This window comes from Ranitomeya variabilis, chromosome 1 (genome assembly GCF_051348905.1).
Source record: "Ranitomeya variabilis isolate aRanVar5 chromosome 1, aRanVar5.hap1, whole genome shotgun sequence".
NCBI classification, from domain to species: Eukaryota; Metazoa; Chordata; class Amphibia; order Anura; family Dendrobatidae; genus Ranitomeya; species Ranitomeya variabilis.
Window position 1 is genome coordinate 738,333,116 of NC_135232.1, and position 23,616 is coordinate 738,356,731.

General features: G+C 45.8%; 1 protein-coding gene across 4 annotated transcripts in view; it reads right to left on the minus strand.

Moving 5' to 3' along the window:
- The window catches only part of EXOC3L4 (exocyst complex component 3 like 4), a 161,057-nt gene that overhangs the window by 73,529 nt on the left and 63,912 nt on the right, over positions 1-23,616 (minus strand). For all 4 annotated transcript variants that reach the window (XM_077268891.1, XM_077268909.1, XM_077268900.1 and 1 more), the window contains one exon: positions 22,179-22,830. In XM_077268891.1, coding sequence (XP_077125006.1) covers positions 22,179-22,830 — 652 coding nt within the window. The remainder of the gene's footprint in view (positions 1-22,178; positions 22,831-23,616) is intronic.

The following is a 23,616-nucleotide window of genomic DNA, read 5'->3' on the forward strand; positions in this document are numbered from 1 at the left end:
TTAATGCAGCCCGAGGACGTGTCGTCACAGTGTGCCGTCGAAGGATTAATCACTGCTGGATTTCTAATGTAAATCTATCTAACCCACGGATATTAACTCTTTAGGTACAGGGGAAAGTACAGTCACTTTCCACAAATGTCTTTTTCACCTGAGGTAAATGCCGCTATTCTCCTGAATCCGGCGCTGTTTCTTTTTTGATCCTGCGCCTCCCCGTTCCTGAGATATGGCCTCTTCCTCCCTATATATAAATCTAGTCTTGTTAGCCAAGTGGGCGTGATCCTCACCTCTTCTTCAGGACACACCCACTTGGTTTAAAAAGCCCATATTTTAGCACAGAGAAGAAGAGGCCATATATCAGGAACGGAGAGGCGCAGGAACAAAAGAGAAACATCCCCGGATTCAGGAGAATAGCAGCATTCACACTTGGGGGAGACGTCATATTTATGGAACGGGACAGGAACTCTTTAAATGATGAAGATTGTCGTGTGCACTTATGCAATCCTTTATATATGTATGTATCCAAAGAAATGTAACAACTTGGAATAAAAATGTGCTACTATTTTGTGCTCACAGCTCCAATGTGTTGCCATAGTTACAGACTACAGACAAACCTTATGTAGTCTGATCCTTCCGGCGTCACTATCCCCCAATTATCTATGAAGCAGAAGCAGAGAGGATGGATAAGGACTCAACAGCACAGCTTCTATTGTATGGTGCTGCAACCATAGAGACACACAGATCTGCAGTGGAGCTGCATACACAAAACAGTTGGAGAATGTTTTATAAAATGGCATCATGGGTTTTTGTGGGGGGTGCAGCAAATGGAAAATTATTGTAAGGGTACGTGCACACGTTGCGGATTCACAGCGGATTTTATGTGGATTTCACCTACATTTTTACACCTGCGGATTCCTATAAAGGAATAGGTGTAAAACGCTGCGGAATCCCCACAAAGAATTGACATGCTGCGGAATAAACAACGCAGTGTTTCCGCGCGGTATTTTCCACAGCATGTGCACTGCGGATTTAGTTTCACATAGGTTTACATTGTACTGTACAACGCAAGGAAAACTGCTGCAGATCCGCAGGGCCAAATCCACAGCGTGTGCACATACCCTAAAAGCAGGCTCGGACTGGCCCACCGGAGAACCGGAGGATCCTCCGGTGGGCCCAGGCACTGACACCTGCTGGCAGGGCCCCCACTGCTCCAGTGGCCCCCCCGGCCGCCCCCCACCCTCCTTGAAGACGATACTCACCCTGCTCCAGCGATGGTCTCGGCGTCTGCACTGCATCTTCTTCCTGCTTGTGCGGTCACGTGGTACCGCTCATTAAGGTCATGAATATGCGCATATTCATGACTTTAATCAGCAGTATCACATGACCGCACAAGCAGGAAGAAGATGCTGCGCCGCCGCCGGGAGTCGGGACAGAGTGCGAGCGCGAGGGATGTCGGCACGGCCGTGCAGTGTGTGGGACAGGTGAGTATGAGGGACGGGGGTACTGGGGAAGGAAGGAGGACATAAGCCGGCGCACTGGGGGGGGGGCAGATTGCTGGACACTGGGGCAGATTGCTGGACACACTGGGGGCAGTGCTGGACACTGGGGCAGATTGCTGGACACACTGGGGGCAGTGCTGGACATACTGGGGCAGATTGCTGGACACACTGGGGCAATGCTGGAGAACACACTGGGGCAGATTGCTGGACACACTGGGGCAATGCTGGACACTGGGGCAGATTGCTGGACACACTGGGGGCAGTGCTGGACATACTGGGGCAGATTGCTGGACACACTGGTGGCAGTGCTGGACATACTGGGGCAGATTGCTGGACACACTGGGGCAATGCTGGACACTGGGGCAGATTGCTGGACACACTGGGGGCAGTGCTGGACATACTGGGGCAGATTGCTGGACACACTGGGGGCAGTGCTGGACACTGGGGCAGATTGCTGGACACACTGGGGGCAATGCTGGACACTGGGGCAGATTGCTGGACACACTGGGGGCAGTGCTGGACACTGGGGCAGATTGCTGGACACACTGGGGGCAGTGCTGGACATACTGGGGCAGATTGTTGGACAACCTGGGGGTAATATGCTGGACACACTGGGGCAGATTGCTGGACACACTGGGGCAGATTGCCGGACATACTGGGGCAGATTCCTGGACACACTGTCTGGGGGCAATGCTGGACATACTGGGACAGATTTCTGGACACACTGGGGGTAATATGCTGGACACACTGGGGCAGATTGCCAGACATACTGGGGCAGATTGCTGGACACACTGTCTGGGGGCAATGCTGGACACACTGGGGCAGATTGCTGGACACTGGGGCAATATGCTGGGCATACTGGGGCAGGTTGCTGGACACACTGGGGGTAATATGCTGGACACACTGGGGCAGATTGCCGGACATACTGGGGCAGATTGCTGGACACACTGTCTGGGGGCAATGCTGGACACACTGGGGCAGATTGCTGGACACTGGGGCAATATGCTGGGCATACTGGGGCAGGTTGCTGGACACACTGGGGGTAATATGCTGGACACACTGGGGGTAATATGCTGGACACACTGGGGTAATATGCTGGACACACTGGGGCAGATTACTGGACACTGGGGCAATATGCTGGACATACTGGGGCAGGTTGCTGGACACACTGGGGGTAATATGCTGGACACACTGGGGTAATATGCTGGACACACTTGGGGCAATATGCTGGAGACACTGGGGGCAGAACTGGAGGCATGGGCAGAATGTAGATACGGGGCATGATTGGAGACACGGGGCAGAATGAAAGACATGGGGCAGGATTGGATCATGGGGCAGGATGGATACGATGGAGACAGATGGGGCAGGATGGGGAGATCATATGGGGTAGAATGGATACTCATGAGGGCAGGATGCGAGAACATATGGCTGGAGCCAGGAATGAGATAAACGGGGCCAGGGTGGGGAATATTATTACCATAGGGGCTAATTAAGGGATATTATTACTGCAGTGATGTATTTATTTTATTTTTTGAGTATACTGTTTTAAATGGGGGGGCGGTCCTGTTACTGTGTAGAGTGACACTATATCGCCTTGCTTTCTTCATGTGGTGTAATGTAGAAGTTGTGAAAAATTAAGTAATGTGTTCTGCAAGCAGAGCTCGAGATAACTGTGTTATTTCCTGCAGGGACGAGTCCTGGCTGGATGAAGTGATGGCGGTCTGTGCTGGATGAAAGATGAAGGACTTCACCTTGAGACGTCACTGGTGAGTCAGTGTTACCTATACACTGACACTATACACTGTATACTATATACCGAGGTCCTGTGTACAATGTCACCAGTGATCACTGTATTACCTATACATTATATACAGAGCTCCTGTGTATAATATCACCAGTGATCTCTGTATTACCTCTACACAGACACTGCATACTAAGTACAGTGTTGTGAAATTGGATTTTGGGCTCCCCCGGTGGCCACTGGTGGAATTGAACTGGTGTGCATCATCCCCTCTGTTCACCTGTTTCCATCAGGATGTGGGAGTCGCTATTTAACCTTGCTCCTCTGTCACTTCCATGCCGGTCAACATTGTAATCAGAAGCCTTTCTGTGCATGTTCCTGCTGCTAGACAACTCCCAGCTAAGTTGGACTTTAGTCCTCGTTTGTTTTTGCATTTTGTTCCAGTTCACAGCTGTAGTTTCGTTTCTGTGTCTGGAAAGCTCTTGTGATCTGAAATTGCCACTCTGATGTTATGAGTTAATACTAGAGTCTTAAAGTAATTTCAGGATGGTATTTTGATAGGGTTTTCAGCTGACCATGAAAGTGCCCTTTCTGTCTTCCTGCTATCTAGTAAGCGGACCTCAATTTTGCTAAACCTATTTTCATACTACGTTTGTCATTTCATCTAAAATCACCGCCAATATATGTGGGGGCCTCTGTCTGCCTATCGGGGAAATTTCTCTAGAGGTGAGCCAGGACTATATTTTCCTCTGCCAGGATTAGTTAGTCCTCCGGCCGGCGCTGGGCGTCTAGGGATAAAAACGTAGGCAACGCTACCCGGCTACTGTTAGTTGTGCGGCAGGTTTAGTTCATGGTCAGTTTAGTTTCCATCCTTCCAAGAGCTAGTACTTATGTTTGCTGGGCTATGTTCTCTTGCCATTGAGAACCATAACAGTTTGACCGGCCCCAAAAGGGTTAAATTAATTGACAGAGAAAGGAGAGAAAAGAGAAGTCTGCTGAAGATTTTTTTTTTTTTCCCTTCCCTTCAGTTCTGAGTGTGCTTGTAATTGAATCTCTTGCAAGTCTGCCTATATTGCAGCCTTTCTCTCTCTCTCTCTCCTTCTAATCCTGGAATGGCTCTGTGTTCACCTGTTTAAAATGGATATTCAGAGTTTAGCTGCAGGTTTGAATAATCTCACCACGAAAGTTCAAAATTTACAAGATTTTGTTGTTCATGTTCCTATATCTGAACCTAGAATTCCTTTGCCTGAATTTTTCTCGGGGAATAGATCTTGCTTTCAAAATTTCAAAAATAATTGCAAGTTGTTTTTGTCCCTGAAATCTCGCTCTGCTGGAGATCCTGCTCAGCAGGTCAGGATTGTGATTTCCTTGCTCCGGGGCGACCCTCAGGATTGGGCTTTTGCATTGGCTCCAGGGGATCCTGCGTTGCTCAATGTGGATGCGTTTTTTCTGGCCTTGGGGTTGCTTTATGAGGAACCTCAGTTAGAGCTTCAGGCGGAAAAGGCCTTGATGTCCCTATCTCAGGGGCAAGACGAAGCTGAAATATACTGCCAGAAATTCCGTAAATGGGCTGTGCTTACTCAGTGGAATGAGTGCGCCCTGGCGGCGAATTTCAGAGAGGGTCTCTCTGATGCCATTAAGGATGTTATGGTGGGGTTCCCTGTGCCTGCGGGTCTGAATGAGTCCATGACAATGGCTATCCAGATCGATAGGCGTCTGCGGGAGCGCAAACCTGTGCACCATTTGGCGGTGTCTACTGAGAAGACGCCAGAGAATATGCAATGTGATAGAATTCTGTCCAGAAGTGAACGGCAGAATTTAAGACGAAAAAATGGGTTGTGCTTCTATTGCGGTGATTCAACTCATGTTATATCAGCATGCTCTAAGCGTACTAAGAAGCTTGATAAGTCTGTTTCAATTGGCACTTTACAGTCTAAGTTTATTCTATCTGTGACCCTGATTTGTTCTTTATCATCTATTACCGCGGATGCCTATGTCGACTCTGGCGCCGCTTTGAGTCTTATGGATTGGTCCTTTGCCAAACGCTGTGGGTATGATTTGGAGCCTCTTGAAACTCCTATACCCCTGAAGGGGATTGACTCCACCCCATTGGCTAGTAATAAACCACAATACTGGACACAAGTAACTATGCGGATTAATCCGGATCATCAGGAGATTATTCGCTTTCTTGTGCTGTATAACCTACATGATGTGTTGGTGCTTGGATTGCCATGGCTGCAATCTCATAACCCAGTCCTTGACTGGAAAGCTATGTCTGTGTTAAGCTGGGGATGTAAGGGGACGCATGGGGACGTACCTGTGGTTTCCATTTCATCATCTATTCCCTCTGAGATTCCTGAATTCTTGATTGAATATCGTGACGTTTTTGAAGAACCTAAGCTTGGTTCATTACCTCCGCACCGGGAGTGCGATTGTGCCATAGATTTGATTCCGGGTAGTAAATACCCTAAGGGTCGTTTATTTAATCTGTCTGTGCCTGAACATGCTGCTATGCGAGAATATATAAAGGAGTCCTTGGAAAAGGGACATATTCGTCCTTCGTCATCTCCCTTAGGAGCCGGTTTTTTCTTTGTGGCTAAGAAAGATGGCTCTTTGAGACCGTGTATTGATTATCGGCTTTTGAATAAAATCACGGTTAAATATCAATATCCGTTGCCACTGCTGACTGATTTGTTTGCTCGCATAAAGGGGGCCAAGTGGTTCTCTAAGATAGATCTCCGTGGGGCGTATAATTTGGTGCGAATTAAGCAGGGGGATGAGTGGAAGACCGCATTTAATACGCCCGAGGGCCACTTTGAGTATTTGGTGATGCCTTTTGGTCTTTCAAATGCCCCTTCAGTCTTTCAGTCCTTTATGCATGACATTTTCCGTGATTATTTGGATAAATTTATGATTGTGTATCTGGATGATATTTTGATTTTTTCGGATGACTGGGACTCTCATGTCCAGCAGGTCAGGAGGGTTTTTCAGGTTTTGCGGTCTAATTCCTTGTGTGTGAAGGGTTCTAAGTGCGTTTTTGGGGTTCAAAAGATTTCCTTTTTGGGATATATTTTTTCCCCCTCTTCCATCGAGATGGATCCTGTCAAAGTTCAGGCTATTTGTGATTGGACGCAACCCTCTTCTCTTAAGAGTCTTCAGAAATTTTTGGGCTTTGCTAACTTTTATCGTCGATTTATTGCTGGTTTTTCTGATGTTGTTAAACCATTGACTGATTTGACTAAGAAGGGTGCTGATGTTGCTGATTGGTCCCCTGCTGCTGTGGAGGCCTTTCGGGAGCTTAAGCGCCGCTTTTCTTCCGCCCCTGTGTTGCGTCAGCCTGATGTTGCTCTTCCTTTTCAGGTTGAGGTCGACGCTTCTGAAATCGGAGCTGGGGCAGTTTTGTCGCAGAGAAGTTCCGATTGTTCCGTGATGAGACCTTGTGCCTTTTTCTCGCGTAAATTTTCGCCCGCCGAGCGGAATTATGATGTTGGGAATCGGGAGCTTTTGGCCATGAAGTGGGCTTTTGAGGAGTGGCGTCATTGGCTTGAGGGGGCTAGACATCAGGTGGTGGTATTGACTGACCACAAAAATCTAATTTATCTTGAGTCCGCCAGACGCCTGAATCCTAGACAGGCGCGCTGGTCGTTGTTTTTCTCTCGGTTTAATTTTGTGGTGTCCTACCTGCCGGGTTCTAAGAATGTTAAGGCGGATGCCCTTTCTAGGAGTTTTGAGCCTGACTCCCCTGGTAACTCTGAACCTACAGGTATCCTTAAGGATGGAGTGATATTGTCTGCCGTTTCTCCAGACCTGCGGCGGGCCTTGCAGGAGTTTCAGGCGGATAGACCTGATCGTTGCCCACCTGGTAGACTGTTTGTTCCTGATGATTGGACCAGTAAAGTCATTTCTGAGGTTCATTCTTCTGCGTTGACAGGTCATCCTGGAATCTTTGGTACCAGGGATTTGGTGGCAAGGTCCTTCTGGTGGCCTTCCCTGTCTCGAGATGTGCGAGGCTTTGTGCAGTCTTGTGACGTTTGTGCTCGGGCCAAGCCTTGTTGTTCTCGGGCTAGTGGATTGTTGTTGCCCTTGCCTATCCCGAAGAGGCCCTGGACGCACATCTCGATGGATTTTATTTCGGATCTTCCTGTTTCTCAGAAGATGTCTGTCATCTGGGTGGTGTGTGACCGTTTCTCTAAGATGGTCCATTTGGTTCCCCTGCCTAAGTTGCCTTCTTCTTCCGAGTTGGTTCCTCTGTTTTTTCAAAATGTGGTCCGTTTGCATGGTATTCCGGAGAATATCGTTTCTGACAGAGGAACCCAATTCGTGTCTAGATTTTGGCGAGCATTCTGTGCTAGGATGGGCATAGATTTGTCTTTCTCGTCTGCTTTCCATCCTCAGACAAATGGCCAGACCGAGCGGACGAATCAGACCTTGGAGACATATTTGAGGTGTTTTGTGTCTGCAGATCAGGATGATTGGGTTGCTTTTTTGCCTTTAGCGGAGTTTGCCCTCAATAATCGGGCCAGCTCTGCCACCTTGGTGTCTCCTTTTTTCTGTAATTCGGGGTTTCATCCTCGATTTTCTTCTGGTCAGGTGGAATCTTCGGATTGTCCTGGAGTGGATGCTGTGGTGGAGAGGTTGCATCAGATTTGGGGGCAGGTAGTGGACAATTTGAAGTTGTCCCAGGAGAAGACTCAGCTTTTTGCCAACCGCCGGCGTCGGGTTGGTCCTCGGCTTTGTGTTGGGGACTTGGTGTGGTTGTCTTCTCGTTTTGTCCCTATGAGGGTTTCTTCTCCTAAGTTTAAGCCTCGGTTCATCGGCCCGTACAAGATATTGGAGATTCTTAACCCTGTGTCCTTCCGTTTGGACCTCCCTGCATCTTTTTCTATTCATAATGTTTTTCATCGGTCATTGTTGCGCAGGTATGAGGTACCGGTTGTGCCTTCCGTTGAGCCTCCTGCTCCGGTGTTGGTTGAGGGCGAGTTGGAGTACGTTGTGGAAAAAATCTTGGACTCCCGTGTTTCCAGACGGAAACTCCAGTATCTGGTCAAATGGAAGGGATACGGTCAGGAGGATAATTCTTGGGTGACTGCCTCTGATGTTCATGCCTCCGATCTGGTCCGTGCCTTTCATAGGGCTCATCCTGATCGCCCTGGTGGTTCTGGTGAGGGTTCGGTGCCCCCTCCTTGAGGGGGGGGTACTGTTGTGAAATTGGATTTTGGGCTCCCCCGGTGGCCACTGGTGGAATTGAACTGGTGTGCATCATCCCCTCTGTTCACCTGTTTCCATCAGGATGTGGGAGTCGCTATTTAACCTTGCTCCTCTGTCACTTCCATGCCGGTCAACATTGTAATCAGAAGCCTTTCTGTGCATGTTCCTGCTGCTAGACAACTCCCAGCTAAGTTGGACTTTAGTCCTCGTTTGTTTTTGCATTTTGTTCCAGTTCACAGCTGTAGTTTCGTTTCTGTGTCTGGAAAGCTCTTGTGATCTGAAATTGCCACTCTGATGTTATGAGTTAATACTAGAGTCTTAAAGTAATTTCAGGATGGTATTTTGATAGGGTTTTCAGCTGACCATGAAAGTGCCCTTTCTGTCTTCCTGCTATCTAGTAAGCGGACCTCAATTTTGCTAAACCTATTTTCATACTACGTTTGTCATTTCATCTAAAATCACCGCCAATATATGTGGGGGCCTCTGTCTGCCTATCGGGGAAATTTCTCTAGAGGTGAGCCAGGACTATATTTTCCTCTGCCAGGATTAGTTAGTCCTCCGGCCGGCGCTGGGCGTCTAGGGATAAAAACGTAGGCAACGCTACCCGGCTACTGTTAGTTGTGCGGCAGGTTTAGTTCATGGTCAGTTTAGTTTCCATCCTTCCAAGAGCTAGTACTTATGTTTGCTGGGCTATGTTCTCTTGCCATTGAGAACCATAACAGTACAGATCTCCTGTGTATAATGTCACTTAGGCTGTCGTCACACATTCAGTATTTGGTCTGTAATTTACATCAGTATTTGTAAGCCAAAACCAGAAGTTGGTGATAAATACAGAAGTGGTGCATATGTTTCTATTATACTTTTCCTCTAATTGTTCCACTCCTGGTTTTGGCTTACAAATACTGATGTAAAATACTGACCAAATACGGCTAGTGTGACGGCAGCCTTATGGTGATAGTATTGTGTTTTGTGTTTTTTTTATTTCTGATCAGTATTGTAGTATTCAGTCACTATGTGGTGGTAATATGTGGTCTGGAAATGGTGTTGTGGTATTTGTCCCTTGTATGTGCTATTTGGTCACCAAGTGGTGGTAATATGTGGTCTTGACATGGTGCGGTGGTATTTGTCCCTTGTATGTAGTATTATTCGGTCACTATGTGGTCTGGTCATGGTGTGGTGGTATTTCTTCCTGTATGTGGTAATATTGGTCTTGGTATAGTGGATTGTGTTGTGTATGGCGGTCATTTGTTCTCTCTGATATTAATTAGGAGAATATTCTTTATTTCCATTAGAGTTTTAATGCTTTGTACACAGCGGCGGAGATGCACTTACAGGGGGTTTCCTGTGGAAAAAAGTAATCACCTCTCCACAGGATAAGTGATAACGTATTGATTGGTGGAGGTCTGACTGCTTGGACCCACTCAGCAAAATGTGGAACTTTTTATCCCCATTAGACTGGAGTGGCATGTCCGACTAGATCACTGATCCATTCATTCCCTCAGTGGCTGCACTTGTTTTTTTCTGGACCCCCAAAGAGAATGAATGGAGCTGCGGTCAAAAATCCCACCTGCCGCTGCATTTTAAAATAGTGTTAAAAGTGTCCTGTCAGGGATAAAACTTCCCCAGTTTCTAATGGTCGGATCTAAGCGATCACCAATCCTGTGGCGCCCATGGATCAGTGATAACTTGTTTTAACCAAGAACCCCATTAATGTAAACTACCGTAATTATACATCCCAGTTATTGGGGTACACGGTAGATGTGCAGCAGCCGCCGGTGTTTTACAGCCGATGCTCCACTATAATGACAGATATTTGCATATAGCTGTAGGGTGGGCCCCTAGAGTCCATTCCTCTGGTGGGCCCCAGACACCCCAGTCCGACGCTGCCTAAAAGTGCATACTTTTGGGGGAAGCAGAGGCTGAACGTTGCACCAATACATGTGACCCTTGTGGTGCTCAAAATCTACAAGTCATAAACCCTGAATAACTAAAGAAGGAAAAAGGTAAAGTGCGTCCAAATAACACAGGGTACTTACGTGACAAGGGTCACCTTGTGAAACTAGAAAGAAGAAACCTGGCACTCAACTTAATGCTCGTGTCAATTTTAATGTAGTACTCAAAAAACGTTTCGGTCCTGTGTCCGGACCTTCATCAGTTACGTACTTATAGCATAATATGGATAATGGTGACAAAGTTGTCAGAAGGCACACCGTGGTCTGTGCCTGTCAAATGCGCAGTTAATATGATAATGAAGGGTGGACTTAAAATTCTCACAGCGCTAGTGTGTGCCAGTGTCCAGATGCGGTATCCCCCGCTGGTCTCCACGCGGGGGATACCGCGTCTGGACACTGGCACACACTAGTGCTGTGAGAACTTTAAGTCCACCCTTCGTTATCATATTAACTGCGCATTTGACAGGCGCAGACCACGGTGTGCCTTCTGATAACTTTGTAACCATTATCCATATTATGCTATAAGTACGTAACTGACGAAGGTCCGGACACAGGACCGAAACGTTTTTTGAGTACTACATTAAAATTGACACGAGCATTAAGTTGAGTGCCAGGTTTCTTCTTTCTAGTTTCACAAGGTGTGGGAACCTACCTTGGCACCAGACATAGTAGTGCACACGCCTTTATCTTTAAGGGTCACCTTGTCACCTAATGGTCACCTTGTCGCCTAATGGTCACCTTGTCGTCTAAAGGTTACCTTGTCACCTAGGAGTCACCTTGTCACCTAATGGTCACCTTGTCGCCTAAGGGTTACCTTGTCACCTAGGGGTCACCTTGTCGCCTAATGGTCACCTTGTCGCCTAAGGGTTACCTTGTCACCTAAGGGTCACCTTGTCGCCTAATGGTCACCTTGTCGCCTAAGGGTTACCTTGTCGCCTAATGGTCACCTTGTCGCCTAATGGTCACCTTGTCACCTAATGGTCACCTTGTCGCCTAAGGGTCACCTTGTCACCTAATGGTCACCTTGTCGCCTAATGGTCACCTTGTCGCCTAAGGGTTACCTTGTCACCTAAGGGTCACCTTGTCGCCTAATGGTCACCTTGTCGCCTAATGGTCACCCTGTCGCCTAAGGGTTACCTTGCCACCTAGGGGTCACCTTGTCACCTAATGGTCACCTTGTCGCCTAAGGGTCGCCTTGTCACCTAGGGGTCACCTTGTCACCTAATGGTCACCTTGTCGCCTAAGGGTTACCTTGTCACCTAAGGGTCACCTTGTCCCCTAATGGTCACCTTGTCACCTAAGGGTCAACTTGTCATCTAAGGGTCAGGGTCACCTTGTCATCTAAGGGTCAGGGTCACCTTGTCATCTAAGGGTCACCTTGTTGCGTAATGGTCACCTTGTAACCCCAGGGTCACCTTGGCATTGGTGGGATGGCTTTTTTGCTTTTTTTTTAAAAAAAATGTTATTAAAACCAGTGTTACTCAGAACCCTGTTATTTAGATGCACTTTTGCTTGTTACTTCTTTATTTACAGCAGGTTTATGACTATTTTCTTTCTCATAAGTTTTATCTGTTTAGTGGCCAATGTGAACATGTGCTTATGTGCTTTGTGTATACCAACTTAAACCCAAGCTCAGTTTTTGTGTTTTTCCTTGTGGTGCTCAGTATGTAATCGACTGTAAGAACAATTTTAGTTTTTGGGGCACGAGGAGCGACACGAGTCATTGCTATACAGAATTCTCCAGGTCCTTTACCTTGAATTAGAGCGGATACAGAGGACGACAGCAGCCTGGAAGCCCGACCAGTGACATCACTGTGCATGTGTGATGTCATCACTGACCCGGCCGCTCCACTGGCAAATCCAACAAGGTAATTCATTAGTCTCCTAACTGTATTGCTCTGCCGGCAATGTGACCCAGTTCACACCCGCGTAGATCCCCAATGACATATACAGCTGCATTACTAGGTACAGCCATGAACAGGAGTGATGCTGGTTCTATGTGTTTTCTGTCTGTGCAGTGTCAGTCTTGACTGTAGTTCTGGCATGTTATCCATGAACCAGGAGAGGCGGTATACAGACTATATACCATTCATTGGATACATTAAGTATATAGATAGTATATACATTATCTTATACTCAGTGACATCACGGCGCTGACACGAAGCTCAAACTGGTAACGACATGAAAGACAAGTAAAGTGTTGAGGACAATGTTTTATTTGCAGAACACGCGGCTCCGTGGCTGGATCATTAGTCACGGTGCGTAGGATTAGCAGCAATACCCAACCTTTGTGTTATTAATGGCTGCTATGGGGAAAACAAGAAATTAACTAAACAGATCTGAAATAATAAATGCAGAAACATAATGGAGAACCCCACACTCCCAGCAGGCCGGGTCCTGGAGTCATGACAGAGGGATACAGTATGTGATCCTGCTGCTCCCTGTAGGGCTTAGTCAGGGGTAAAGTGGTCAAGATTGCCTCTTTGTCCTGGGCTTAAAAAGTCCCTTTGCTCCATGTAAGAAGCCCAAACTACAACTGATGCTTGATCTGCGCCGTGTAACCCTTTACAGCACTGGTTTGGGGTTGTAGAAGATAATCTGCTATTTTTCTCAGTTTAATATAAAACTGCAGCTACTTGCAACCACCACCAGAGGGAGCTCTTTGCATATGAATACCTGTCTGCAGTTAGCTCCCCCCAGTGGTGACTCAAGGTAAGCAGAATTTTATTATCTAACTCTACGGATGATTTGGGGGGATGCAGGGGATTTGGAGCTCTTTCTACAGCGTGATGCATGATGGGAAAGCTTCATTGCTAGCATTCTGCAAAAGTCAAATGAAATGACCCTTTATTTAGATCATACCAAAAAAGAATCCACCTTAACGCAAAACTGTCCAGTAAAGTTGAGTCTTTGAGTCTGATCACTGTTATGATCTGGTGGCCTAGGAGCAGCATGGACGAGCTCTGGAGTAGGTGGCCTCTATACTGACCGCAGACCCTGAACTTAACACCGCAACTATAAGTAGCCGTGGGATGTTCCTGTCACTCCCTCGACACCTCGTCACAGCCGGAGGACTAATTACCCCTAAAGAAAGAAACAGGAAAACTATCTTGCCTCAGAGAAAATCCCCAAAGGAAAGACAGCCCCCCACAAATATTGACTGTGAGAGGAGAGGGAAATTACAAATGCAGACTGAAAACAGAATTTAGCAAAGGAGGCCACGCTACCTAGAAAGAAAAGACAGGACAGAGTACTGTGCGGTCAGTATTAAAATACTACAAAAATCCACCACAGAGAATACAAAAATCTCCACACCTAACTAAAGGCATGGAGGGTAACTCTGCGACTCCAGAGCTTCCAGCTTGGCTGAATAAATCCTTACACAGACAAAGCTGGACAAGAAAAAACATAGCAATTCACTGAACTATAAAGTCCACCGCATGTGGACTGCAAAAACAAAGCCAGGACTTATCTTTGATGATTTGGACAATCCAGCAGGAGAAACCAAGCAGAGATGAGAATCCTACAGAAAACAATGGACAACTGGCACTCACTAAAGGGTGAAGCCAGACTAAATAGCCCCGTCCAAAGTGGAAGCACCTGATGACTGCTGTTAAGGACAAACAGCAGCACTACCACTTATAACCACCGGAGGGAGCCCAAGAGCAGAACCCACAACAGAATTCACAACAGTACCCCCCCCCCCCTTGAGGAGGGGTCACCGAACCCTCACCAGAGCCCCCAGGCCGATCCGGACGAGCCAAATGGAAGGCAAGAACCAAATCGTCAGCATGAACATCGGAGGCAGCAACCCAAGAATTATCCTCCTGGCCATAACCCTTCCACTTGACAAGATACTGAAGCCTCCGTCTTGAAAAACGAGAATCCAAGATCTTCTCCACAACATACTCCAACTCCCCATCAATCAACACCGGGGCAGGAGGATCAACAGAGGGAACCACGGGCACCACATATTTCCGCAACAAAGATCTATGAAAAACATTATGGATGGAAAAAGAGGCTGGAAGGGCCAAACGAATAGACACTGGATTGATAATCTCAGAAATCCTATAAGGACCAATAAACCGAGGCTTGAACTTCGGGGAAGAAACCTTCATAGGAACATGACGAGAAGACAACCAGACCAAATCCCCAACCCGAAGCCGGGAACCCACACGCCAACGACGGTTGGCAAAACGCTGAGCCTCCTCCTGAGACAACACCAAATTGTCCACAACATGAGCCCAAATCTGCTGCAACCTGTCAACCACAGAGTCCACCTCAGGACAATCAGAAGACTCAACCTGCCCTGAAGAAAAACGAGGATGAAACCCAGAATTACAAAAGAAGGGTGAAACCAAGGTAGCAGAACTAGCCCGATTATTAAGGGCAAACTCGGCCAATGGCAAGAAAGCCACCCAATCATCCTGATCGGCAGACACAAAGCATCTCAAATAAGTTTCCAAAGTCTGGTTAGTTCGCTCGGTTTGGCCGTTTGTCTGAGGATGAAATGCGGAAGAAAAAGACAAATCAATGCCCAGCTTAGCACAAAAGGACCGCCAAAACCTAGAAACAAACTGGGAACCTCTATCGGACACAATATTCTCCGGAATGCCATGCAAACGAACCACATGCTGAAAAAACAACGGAACCAACTCAGAAGAGGAAGGCAATTTAGGCAAAGGTACCAAATGAACCATCTTAGAAAACCGGTCACAGACCACCCAGATAACAGACATCCTCTGGGAAACAGGAAGATCCAAAATAAAATCCATAGAAATATGCGTCCAAGGCCTCTCAGGGACCGGCAAAGGCAAAAGCAACCCACTGGTGCGGGAGCAGCAAGGTTTGGCCCGCGCACAAGTCCCACAGGACTGCACAAAAGAACGCACATCCCGTGACAAAGAAGGCCACCAAAATGACCTACTAACCAAATCTCTGGTACCAAAAATCCCAGGATGGCCAGCCAACACAGAACAGTGAACCTCAGAAATCACTTTACTAGTCCATCTGTCAGGAACAAACAGTTTCCCCGCTGGACAGCGATCAGGTTTATCAGCCTGAAACTCCTGAAGAACCTGTCGCAAATCAGGGGAGATGGCAGAAAGAATCACCCCCTCCTTCAGAATACCAACCGGCTCAAGAATCCCAAGGGAATCAGGCAAAAAACTCCTAGAGAGGGCATCAGCCTTAACATTCTTAGAACCCGGAAGATACGAGACAACAAAATCAAAACGGGAGAAAAACAGGGACCATCGGGCCTGTCTAGGATTCAGCCGTTTGGCAGACTCGGGGTAAATCAGATTCTTATGATCGGTCAAGACCACAATACGGTGCTTGGCCCCCTCAAGCCAATGTCGCCACTCCTCAAATGCCCACTTCATAGCCAACAACTCACGATTGCCGACGTCATAATTGCGTTCCGCAGGCGAAAACTTTCGAGAAAAGAAGGCACACGGTTTCATCAAGGAACCATCAGAATTTCTCTGAGACAAAACGGCCCCTGCCCCAATCTCAGAAGCGTCAACCTCAACCTGAAAAGGAAGAGAAACATCCGACTGACGCAACACAGGGGCAGAAGTAAATCGGCGCTTAAGCTCCTGAAAGGCAGAAACAGCCTCAGAGGACCAATTAGCTACATCAGCGCCCTTCCTCGTCAAATCGGTCAGGGGTTTAACCACACTGGAGAAGTTGGCAATGAAACGGCGATAAAAATTAGCAAAGCCCAAAAATTTCTGAAGGCTCTTCACGGATGTGGGCTGGATCCAATCATGAATGGCCTGAACCTTAACCGGATCCATTTCTATAGATGATGGAGAAAAAATGAAGCCCAAAAAAGAAACCTTCTGTACTCCAAAGAGGCACTTAGACCCCTTCACAAACAAGGCATTATCACGAAGGACCTGAAATACCATACTGACTTGTTTCACATGAGACTCCCAATCATCTGAAAAAATCAAAATATCATCCAAATATACAATCATGAATTTATCAAGATAATTCCGAAAAATATCATGCATGAAGGACTGAAACACAGATGGAGCATTAGAGAGTCCGAATGGCAACACAAGATATTCAAAATGGCCCTCGGGCGTATTAAACGCAGTTTTCCATTCGTCACCCTGCTTAATACGAACAAGATTATATGCCCCTCGAAGGTCAATCTTAGTAAACCAACTAGCCCCCTTAATCCTGGCAAACAAATCAGAAAGCAAAGGCAAAGGGTATTGGAATTTGACCGTGATCTTATTCAAGAGGCGATAATCAATACAGGGTCTCAAGGAGCCATCCTTCTTGGCAACAAAAAAAAAACCTGCTCCCAATGGAGAAGAAGATGGCCGAATATGCCCCTTCTCCAAAGACTCCTTTACATAGCTCCGCATGGCGGCATGTTCAGGCACAGACAGGTTGAAAAGTCGGCCCTTAGGAAACTTACAGCCTGGAATCAAGTCAATAGCACAATCACAGTCCCTATGCGGTGGAAGGGAACTGGACTTGGGCTCATCGAAAACATCCTGGAAATCTGACAGAAACTCAGGAATTTCAGAAGAGGGGGAGGAGGAAATTGACATCAGAGGAACGTCATCATGAACCCCCTGACAACCCCAACTAGTCACAGACATAGATTTCCAATCCAACACCGGATTATGTACCTGTAACCATGGAAACCCCAGCACAATAGCATCATGCAAATTATGCAACACCAGGAAATGACAATCTTCCTGATGGGCTGGCGCCATGCACATGGTTAACTGTGTCCAAAACTGAGGTTTATTTTTAGCCAATGGTGTAGCATCAATGCCCCTCACAGGAATAGGACTCTGCAAAGGCTGCAAGGGGAAACCACAATGTGTGGCAAATTCTAAGTCCATTAAGTTTAAAGCTGCGCCTGAATCCACAAATGCCATGACAGAGAATGACGATAATGAGCAGATCAGGGTCACAGATAACAGAAATTTAGGTTGTACAGTACTGATGGTAACGGAATTAGCGATTCTCTTGGCACGCTTAGGGCAATCAGAAATAACATGAGCAGAATCGCCGCAGTAAAAGCACAACCTATTCTGACGTCTGAATCCTTGGCGTTCAGCTCTAGACACAATCCTATCCCACTGCATAGGCTCAGGACTCCGCTCGGAAGACAATGCCATAGTGTGCACAACTCTGCGCTCACGCAAGCGCCGATCAATTTGAATGGCCAGAGACATAGAATCACTCAGACCTGCAGGCGTGGGGAAGCCCACCATAACATCTTTAACAGATTCAGAAAGACCCTTTCTGAAAATTGCCGCCAAAGCATCCTCATTCCACTTAGTAAGCACAGACCATTTTCTAAATTTCTGGCAATATGATTCTGCCGCTTCTTGACCCTGACACAGGGCCAACAAGGTTTTCTCAGCATGATCCACAGAATTAGGTTCATCATACAATAACCCAAGCGCCTGAAAAAAGGTGTCTACATTAAGCAAGGCTGGATTCCCAGATTCCAGGGAAAATGCCCAATCCTGCGGGTCGCCACGCAACAGAGAAATGACAATTTTTACCTGCTGGATGGGATCACCAGAGGAACGGGGCTTCAGAGCAAAAAGCAGTTTACAGTTATTTTTAAAGCTCAAAAATTTGGACCTGTCCCCAAAAAATAGATCGGGGGTAGGAATTCTAGGCTCTAAAACAGGAGTCTGCATGATATAATCAGAAATACCCTGTACTCTAGCAGCAAGTTGATCCACCTGAGAAGCAAGTCCCTGAACATCCATGTCAGCGCCTAACTCTTGAGCCACCCAGAGGTGAAGAGGGAAAAAAAAACACAACAGAGTACAGAAAAAAAAATGGCTCAGCACTTTCTTTCCCTTCTTTTGCGATGCGGTTAACTCATTGTAGGCCAGTTGTACTGTTATGATCTGGTGGCCTAGGAGCAGCATGGACGAGCTCTGGAGTAGGTGGCCTCTATACTGACCGCAGACCCTGAACTTAACACCGCAACTATAAGTAGCCGTGGGATGTTCCTGTCACTCCCTCGACACCTCGTCACAGCCGGAGGACTAATTACCCCTAAAGAAAGAAACAAGAAAACTATCTTGCCTCAGAGAAAATCCCCAAAGGAAAGACAGCCCCCCACAAATATTGACTGTGAGAGGAGAGGGAAATTACAAACGCAGACTGAAAACAGAATTTAGCAAAGGAGGCCACGCTACCTAGAAAGAAAAGACAGGACAGAGTACTGTGCGGTCAGTATTAAAATACTACAAAAATCCACCACAGAGAATACAAAAATCTCCACACCTATCTAAAGGCATGGAGGGTAGCTCTGCGACTCCAGAGCTTCCAGCTTGGCTGAATAAATCCTTACACAGACAAAGCTGGACAAGAAAAAACATAGCAATTCACTGAACTATAAAGTCCACCGCATGTGGACTGCAAAAACAAAGCCAGGACTTATCTTTGATGATTTGGACAATCCAGCAGGAGAAACCAAGCAGAGATGAGAATCCTACAGAAAACAATGGACAACTGGCACTCACTAAAGGGTGAAGCCAGACTAAATAGCCCCGTCCAAAGTGGAAGCACCTGATGACTGCTGTGAAGGACAAACAGCAGCACTACCACTTATAACCACCGGAGGGAGCCCAAGAGCAGAACCCACAACAGAATTCACAACAGATCACAATGGTAAAATTAGAGAAAAGTATCCTTTATAGAAAAATAAGGGACAACTAGGGCAGCTCTATAGTGTGAGAGCCAGGAAGAACTGTTATACTGCAGCTGCATCCCCCTCCTCTCCCCTCCTTTTTGTTACTATATTACACATGATGGATTTTCTAGTAACTGAGAGCTTTCTGAATATCTGCCGGGATCCTACAGGGAAAGGGGATTTACAGGCTGCTGGGAAGTGCGGACGAGGACACTTTTTCCTAATGGGAAAAATGGCAATGTTTTATCCCACGGCTTCATTTAATAAGGCATATTTATAGCTTTCCCTGCCTGTGTCTCAGGAATGGGACATGTGATTGCAGACGTGACCGTGCATGCTGCGCTCGCTCCATTCATCTTCTTACATTTATGGCTGAGCCGGGATCCAGGGGACAAATCTCCAGACCTATTGGCAATGGTCACAGAAAGGATTGTTTCCTCCACAGCAGAGGTGGGGCGTGAAGCATCAGACCCCAATGCAGAATCTGTGACTGGAGCCGCACCGGCCATATGTCACTACTAACATCCTACTGGGCACAAGTGCTGTAGGGTCACCATAGCTATCGGGATCCAGGCACAGCAAGTATCTCCAGAGCCTCTACTAGATCCATGTCATGGGTCCCTGCTCAGGATCTAGGGAATCTATCATCTGAAAATGACCATTCTGTAAATATAGTTTTTGTGCTGTATGTATTTTTTAAATATTTTTGGGAATGGTTCTTTTCATATCACGATCTCTACTAAAATAAACCAAAATGAGTAATATTTAGTGATTTTCAAACATGTGCAGATAACGTGATACAATGACTGATAACACAGGATCCAGTATTCACAATAAGTAATGTCACAGCTCACCTCCTCCTCCTGTACAATGACTGATAACACCTCTATACACAGTAGATAGCACAGGATCCACCATTCACAATAGGTGATGTCACAGATCACCTCCTCCTATACAATGACTGATAACACCTCTATAGTAGATGTAGTAGATAACACAGGATCCACCACTTACAATAGGTGATGTCACAGCTCACCTCCTCCTCCTGTACAATGACTGATAACACAGGATCCACCATTCACAATAGCTGATGCGATAGCTCACCTCCTCCTCCTGTATAATTACTGATAACACCTCTATATATAGTAGATAACACAGGATCCACCATTCACAATAGGTGATGTCACAGCTCACTTCCTCCTCCTGTACAATGACTGATAACACCTCTATATACTGTAGACAACACAGGATCCACCATTCACAATAGATGTCACAGCTCACCTCCTCCTCCTGTACAATGACTGATAACACCTCTATATACAGGAGATAACACAAGATCCACCATTCACAATAGGTGATATCACAGCTCCCCTCCTCCTGTACAATGACTGATAACACCTCTATATATAGTAGATAACACAGGATCCACCATTCACAATAGGTGATGTCACAGCTCACCTCCTCCTGTACAATGACTGATAACACCTCTATACACAGTAGATAACACAGGATCTACCATTCACAATAGGTGATATCACAGCTCACCTCCTCCTTCTGTACAATGACTGATAACACCTCTATATACTGTAGACAACACAGGATCCACCATTCACAGTAGATGTCACAGCTCACCTCCTCCTCCTGTACAATAACTGATAACACCTCTATATACAGGAGATAACACAAGATCCACCATTCACAATAGGTGATGTCACAGCTCACTTCCTCCTCCTGTACAATGACTGATAACACCTCTATATACAGTAGATAACACAGAATCCACCATTCACAATAGATGATGTCACAGCTCACCTCCTCCTCCTGTACAATAACTGATAACACCTCTATATACAGTAGATAACACAGGATCCACCATTCACAATAGGGGATGTCACAGCTGACATCCCCTCCTGTACCATAACTGATAACACCTCTATATACAGTAGATAACACAGGATCCACCATTCACAATAGGTGATGTCACAGCTCACTTCCTCCTTCTGTACAATGACTGATAACACCTCTATATACAGTAGATAACACAGGATCCACCATTCACAATAGGTGATGTAACAGCTCACCTCCCCCTCCTGTACAATAACTGATAACACCTCTATATACAGTAGATAACACAGGATCCACCATTCACAATAGGTGATGTAACAGCTCACCTCCCCCTCCTGTACAATAACTGATAACACCTCTATATACAGTAGATAACTCAGGATCCACCATTCACAATAGGTGATGTCACAGCTCACCTCCCCCTCCTGTACAATGACTGATAACACCTCTATATACAGTACATAACACAGGATCCACCATTCACAATAGGTGATGTAACAGCTCACCTCCCCCTCCTGTACAATAACTGATCCAACACCTCTATATACAGTAGATAACACAGGATCCACCATTCACAATAGGTGATGTAACAGCTCACCTCCCCCTCCTGTACAATAACTGATAACACCTCTATATACAGTAGATAACTCAGGATCCACCATTCACAATAGATGATATCATAACTCACCTCCTCTTATACAATGACTGATAACACCTCTATATACAGTAGATAACACAGGATTCATCATTCACAATAGGTGATGTCACAGCTCACCTCCTCCTCCTGTACAATGAATGACTGATAACACCTCTATATACAATAGATAACACAGTATCCACTATTCACGATAGGCGATGTCAAAGCTCACCTCCTCCCCCTCCCTTCACAATAATCTTTGCACACGCGCATTAGATGCTTTATACATAATGCAGTGTCTGAATCATCTGATTGCTGATCATGTGGATTTCCTGAAACAGGAAGTTAGACTTTATAAATGCCCCGGTGGCCAATGTGAGAATTGCAAGACTTAGTTCTGTTATTTTTATAAACATTGTGGCATGGGGGACAAAGCATTTAATATAAAATCCTGATAAAAACATTAGGTTGTTTTCTGATTACAAGTTCCTTTTAAATCTACAGCAGAAGATATTTTATATTCTGTTTTTGTACTTTGTATCTTTTTTGGACAAAAGATCGTTATTTTATTTTTAACCCCCGCATGACCTGTATTATTTTGTCCTACCTTCCATACTGATTCATTATCCAGTCCAGCAGACCATACAGTTGACTGAACTCCGAGGCCGCAGGGAGGAGATTCTTCTGTAGGTGTGAGGTCAGAGCGTCCTGATAACTGCTCACGTAGGTGCCGCACACGTCGTAGTCCTCAGGGTACAGCGCTCTCAGGGAATTCTTCACTTTCTTCAAGTCTTCCATAGTCATTGACTTCAGGGTCTCCAGGTGAGTCGGAAGCCAGCCCTTCTCTTCGTTCCTCAGGGGCAGGAATGCTACCCTTTTGCTCACACTGTCCCTTACCGCCTCTTTCCATAACTTTTTCCATCCCCTTGGTTGGCCAAGGAGGGGGATTTCAGAATGTGCAGAGGTCTTTATTGGATGTTTGTGGGTTTCTGCTTCTTTCTTAATGACCGAGACCACGGAGGAGATCAATGGTTCATCCACCTGGTCTTGGCCAAGAGAATCCTTCACGATGGACCTCATCATATTGAAGAGGGATCCGTAGAGCAAGTCCACGTCGCGGCCCCGTATGGTGAACTCGGTCACATTCTCGTTGAAGTCGTTGGCACCACAGTCCTCCAGGAGTTTATCTTCCATCAGTTTTATGTTTTCAAAGGCTTTTATCAGTTCTCGGCTTTGTATAAGACCATTTATTTCCATCACTAGGAGAAGAGAACATTGACATGTAACAACATGATATGGGGTGATTAGAAAAAAATAAGTACACCCACTTTGAATTCTATGGTTTTACATATCAGGTCATAATATTAATATGTCTTAAAATTAAGTAAATCCAACTTCAGATGAGGAGTGAAACATGACAAATTGCCAAAAACTAACCAAACATGCAGAATGCTGTGTATACAAATGTAAGTACACCCCTGAATCAATATTTCTTAGAACCATCTTTAGTAACAATAACAGAAAGTAACTTTTTTTTTCATGTGACTTGATCAGTGTCTCGCGTCATTCTGGAGGAATTTCGTCCCACTTTTCTTTACAACGTCCCTTAACCCTATCACGACCGGCAGATATATATATATATTTTTTTTTTGCCTTTGCACTTTAATTTTTTAGTCTTGTTTTGTTTCTTCCTAAGATCATATTTTTTTTAATTCTGTCCACATAGACATATGAGGAGTTGCAGTTTACAATGACACCATTCATTTTACCGTATAATGCACTGAAAAAAAACCTGAAAATTATTTGGGGGGGTTTTGATTTTGCAGCAAATGTGTTGGAAAAATGACCTTGAAATATGATTCTCCTCGACAGTACCAAACTTAAAAGATTATATATATACTGTGTATATACCGTGTACATATATATATATATATATATATATATATATATATATATATATATATATATACATATATATATATATATATATAAACCGTTGTGCTCAAAAGTTTACATACCAAGGCAGAATTTTTGCTTTCTTGGCC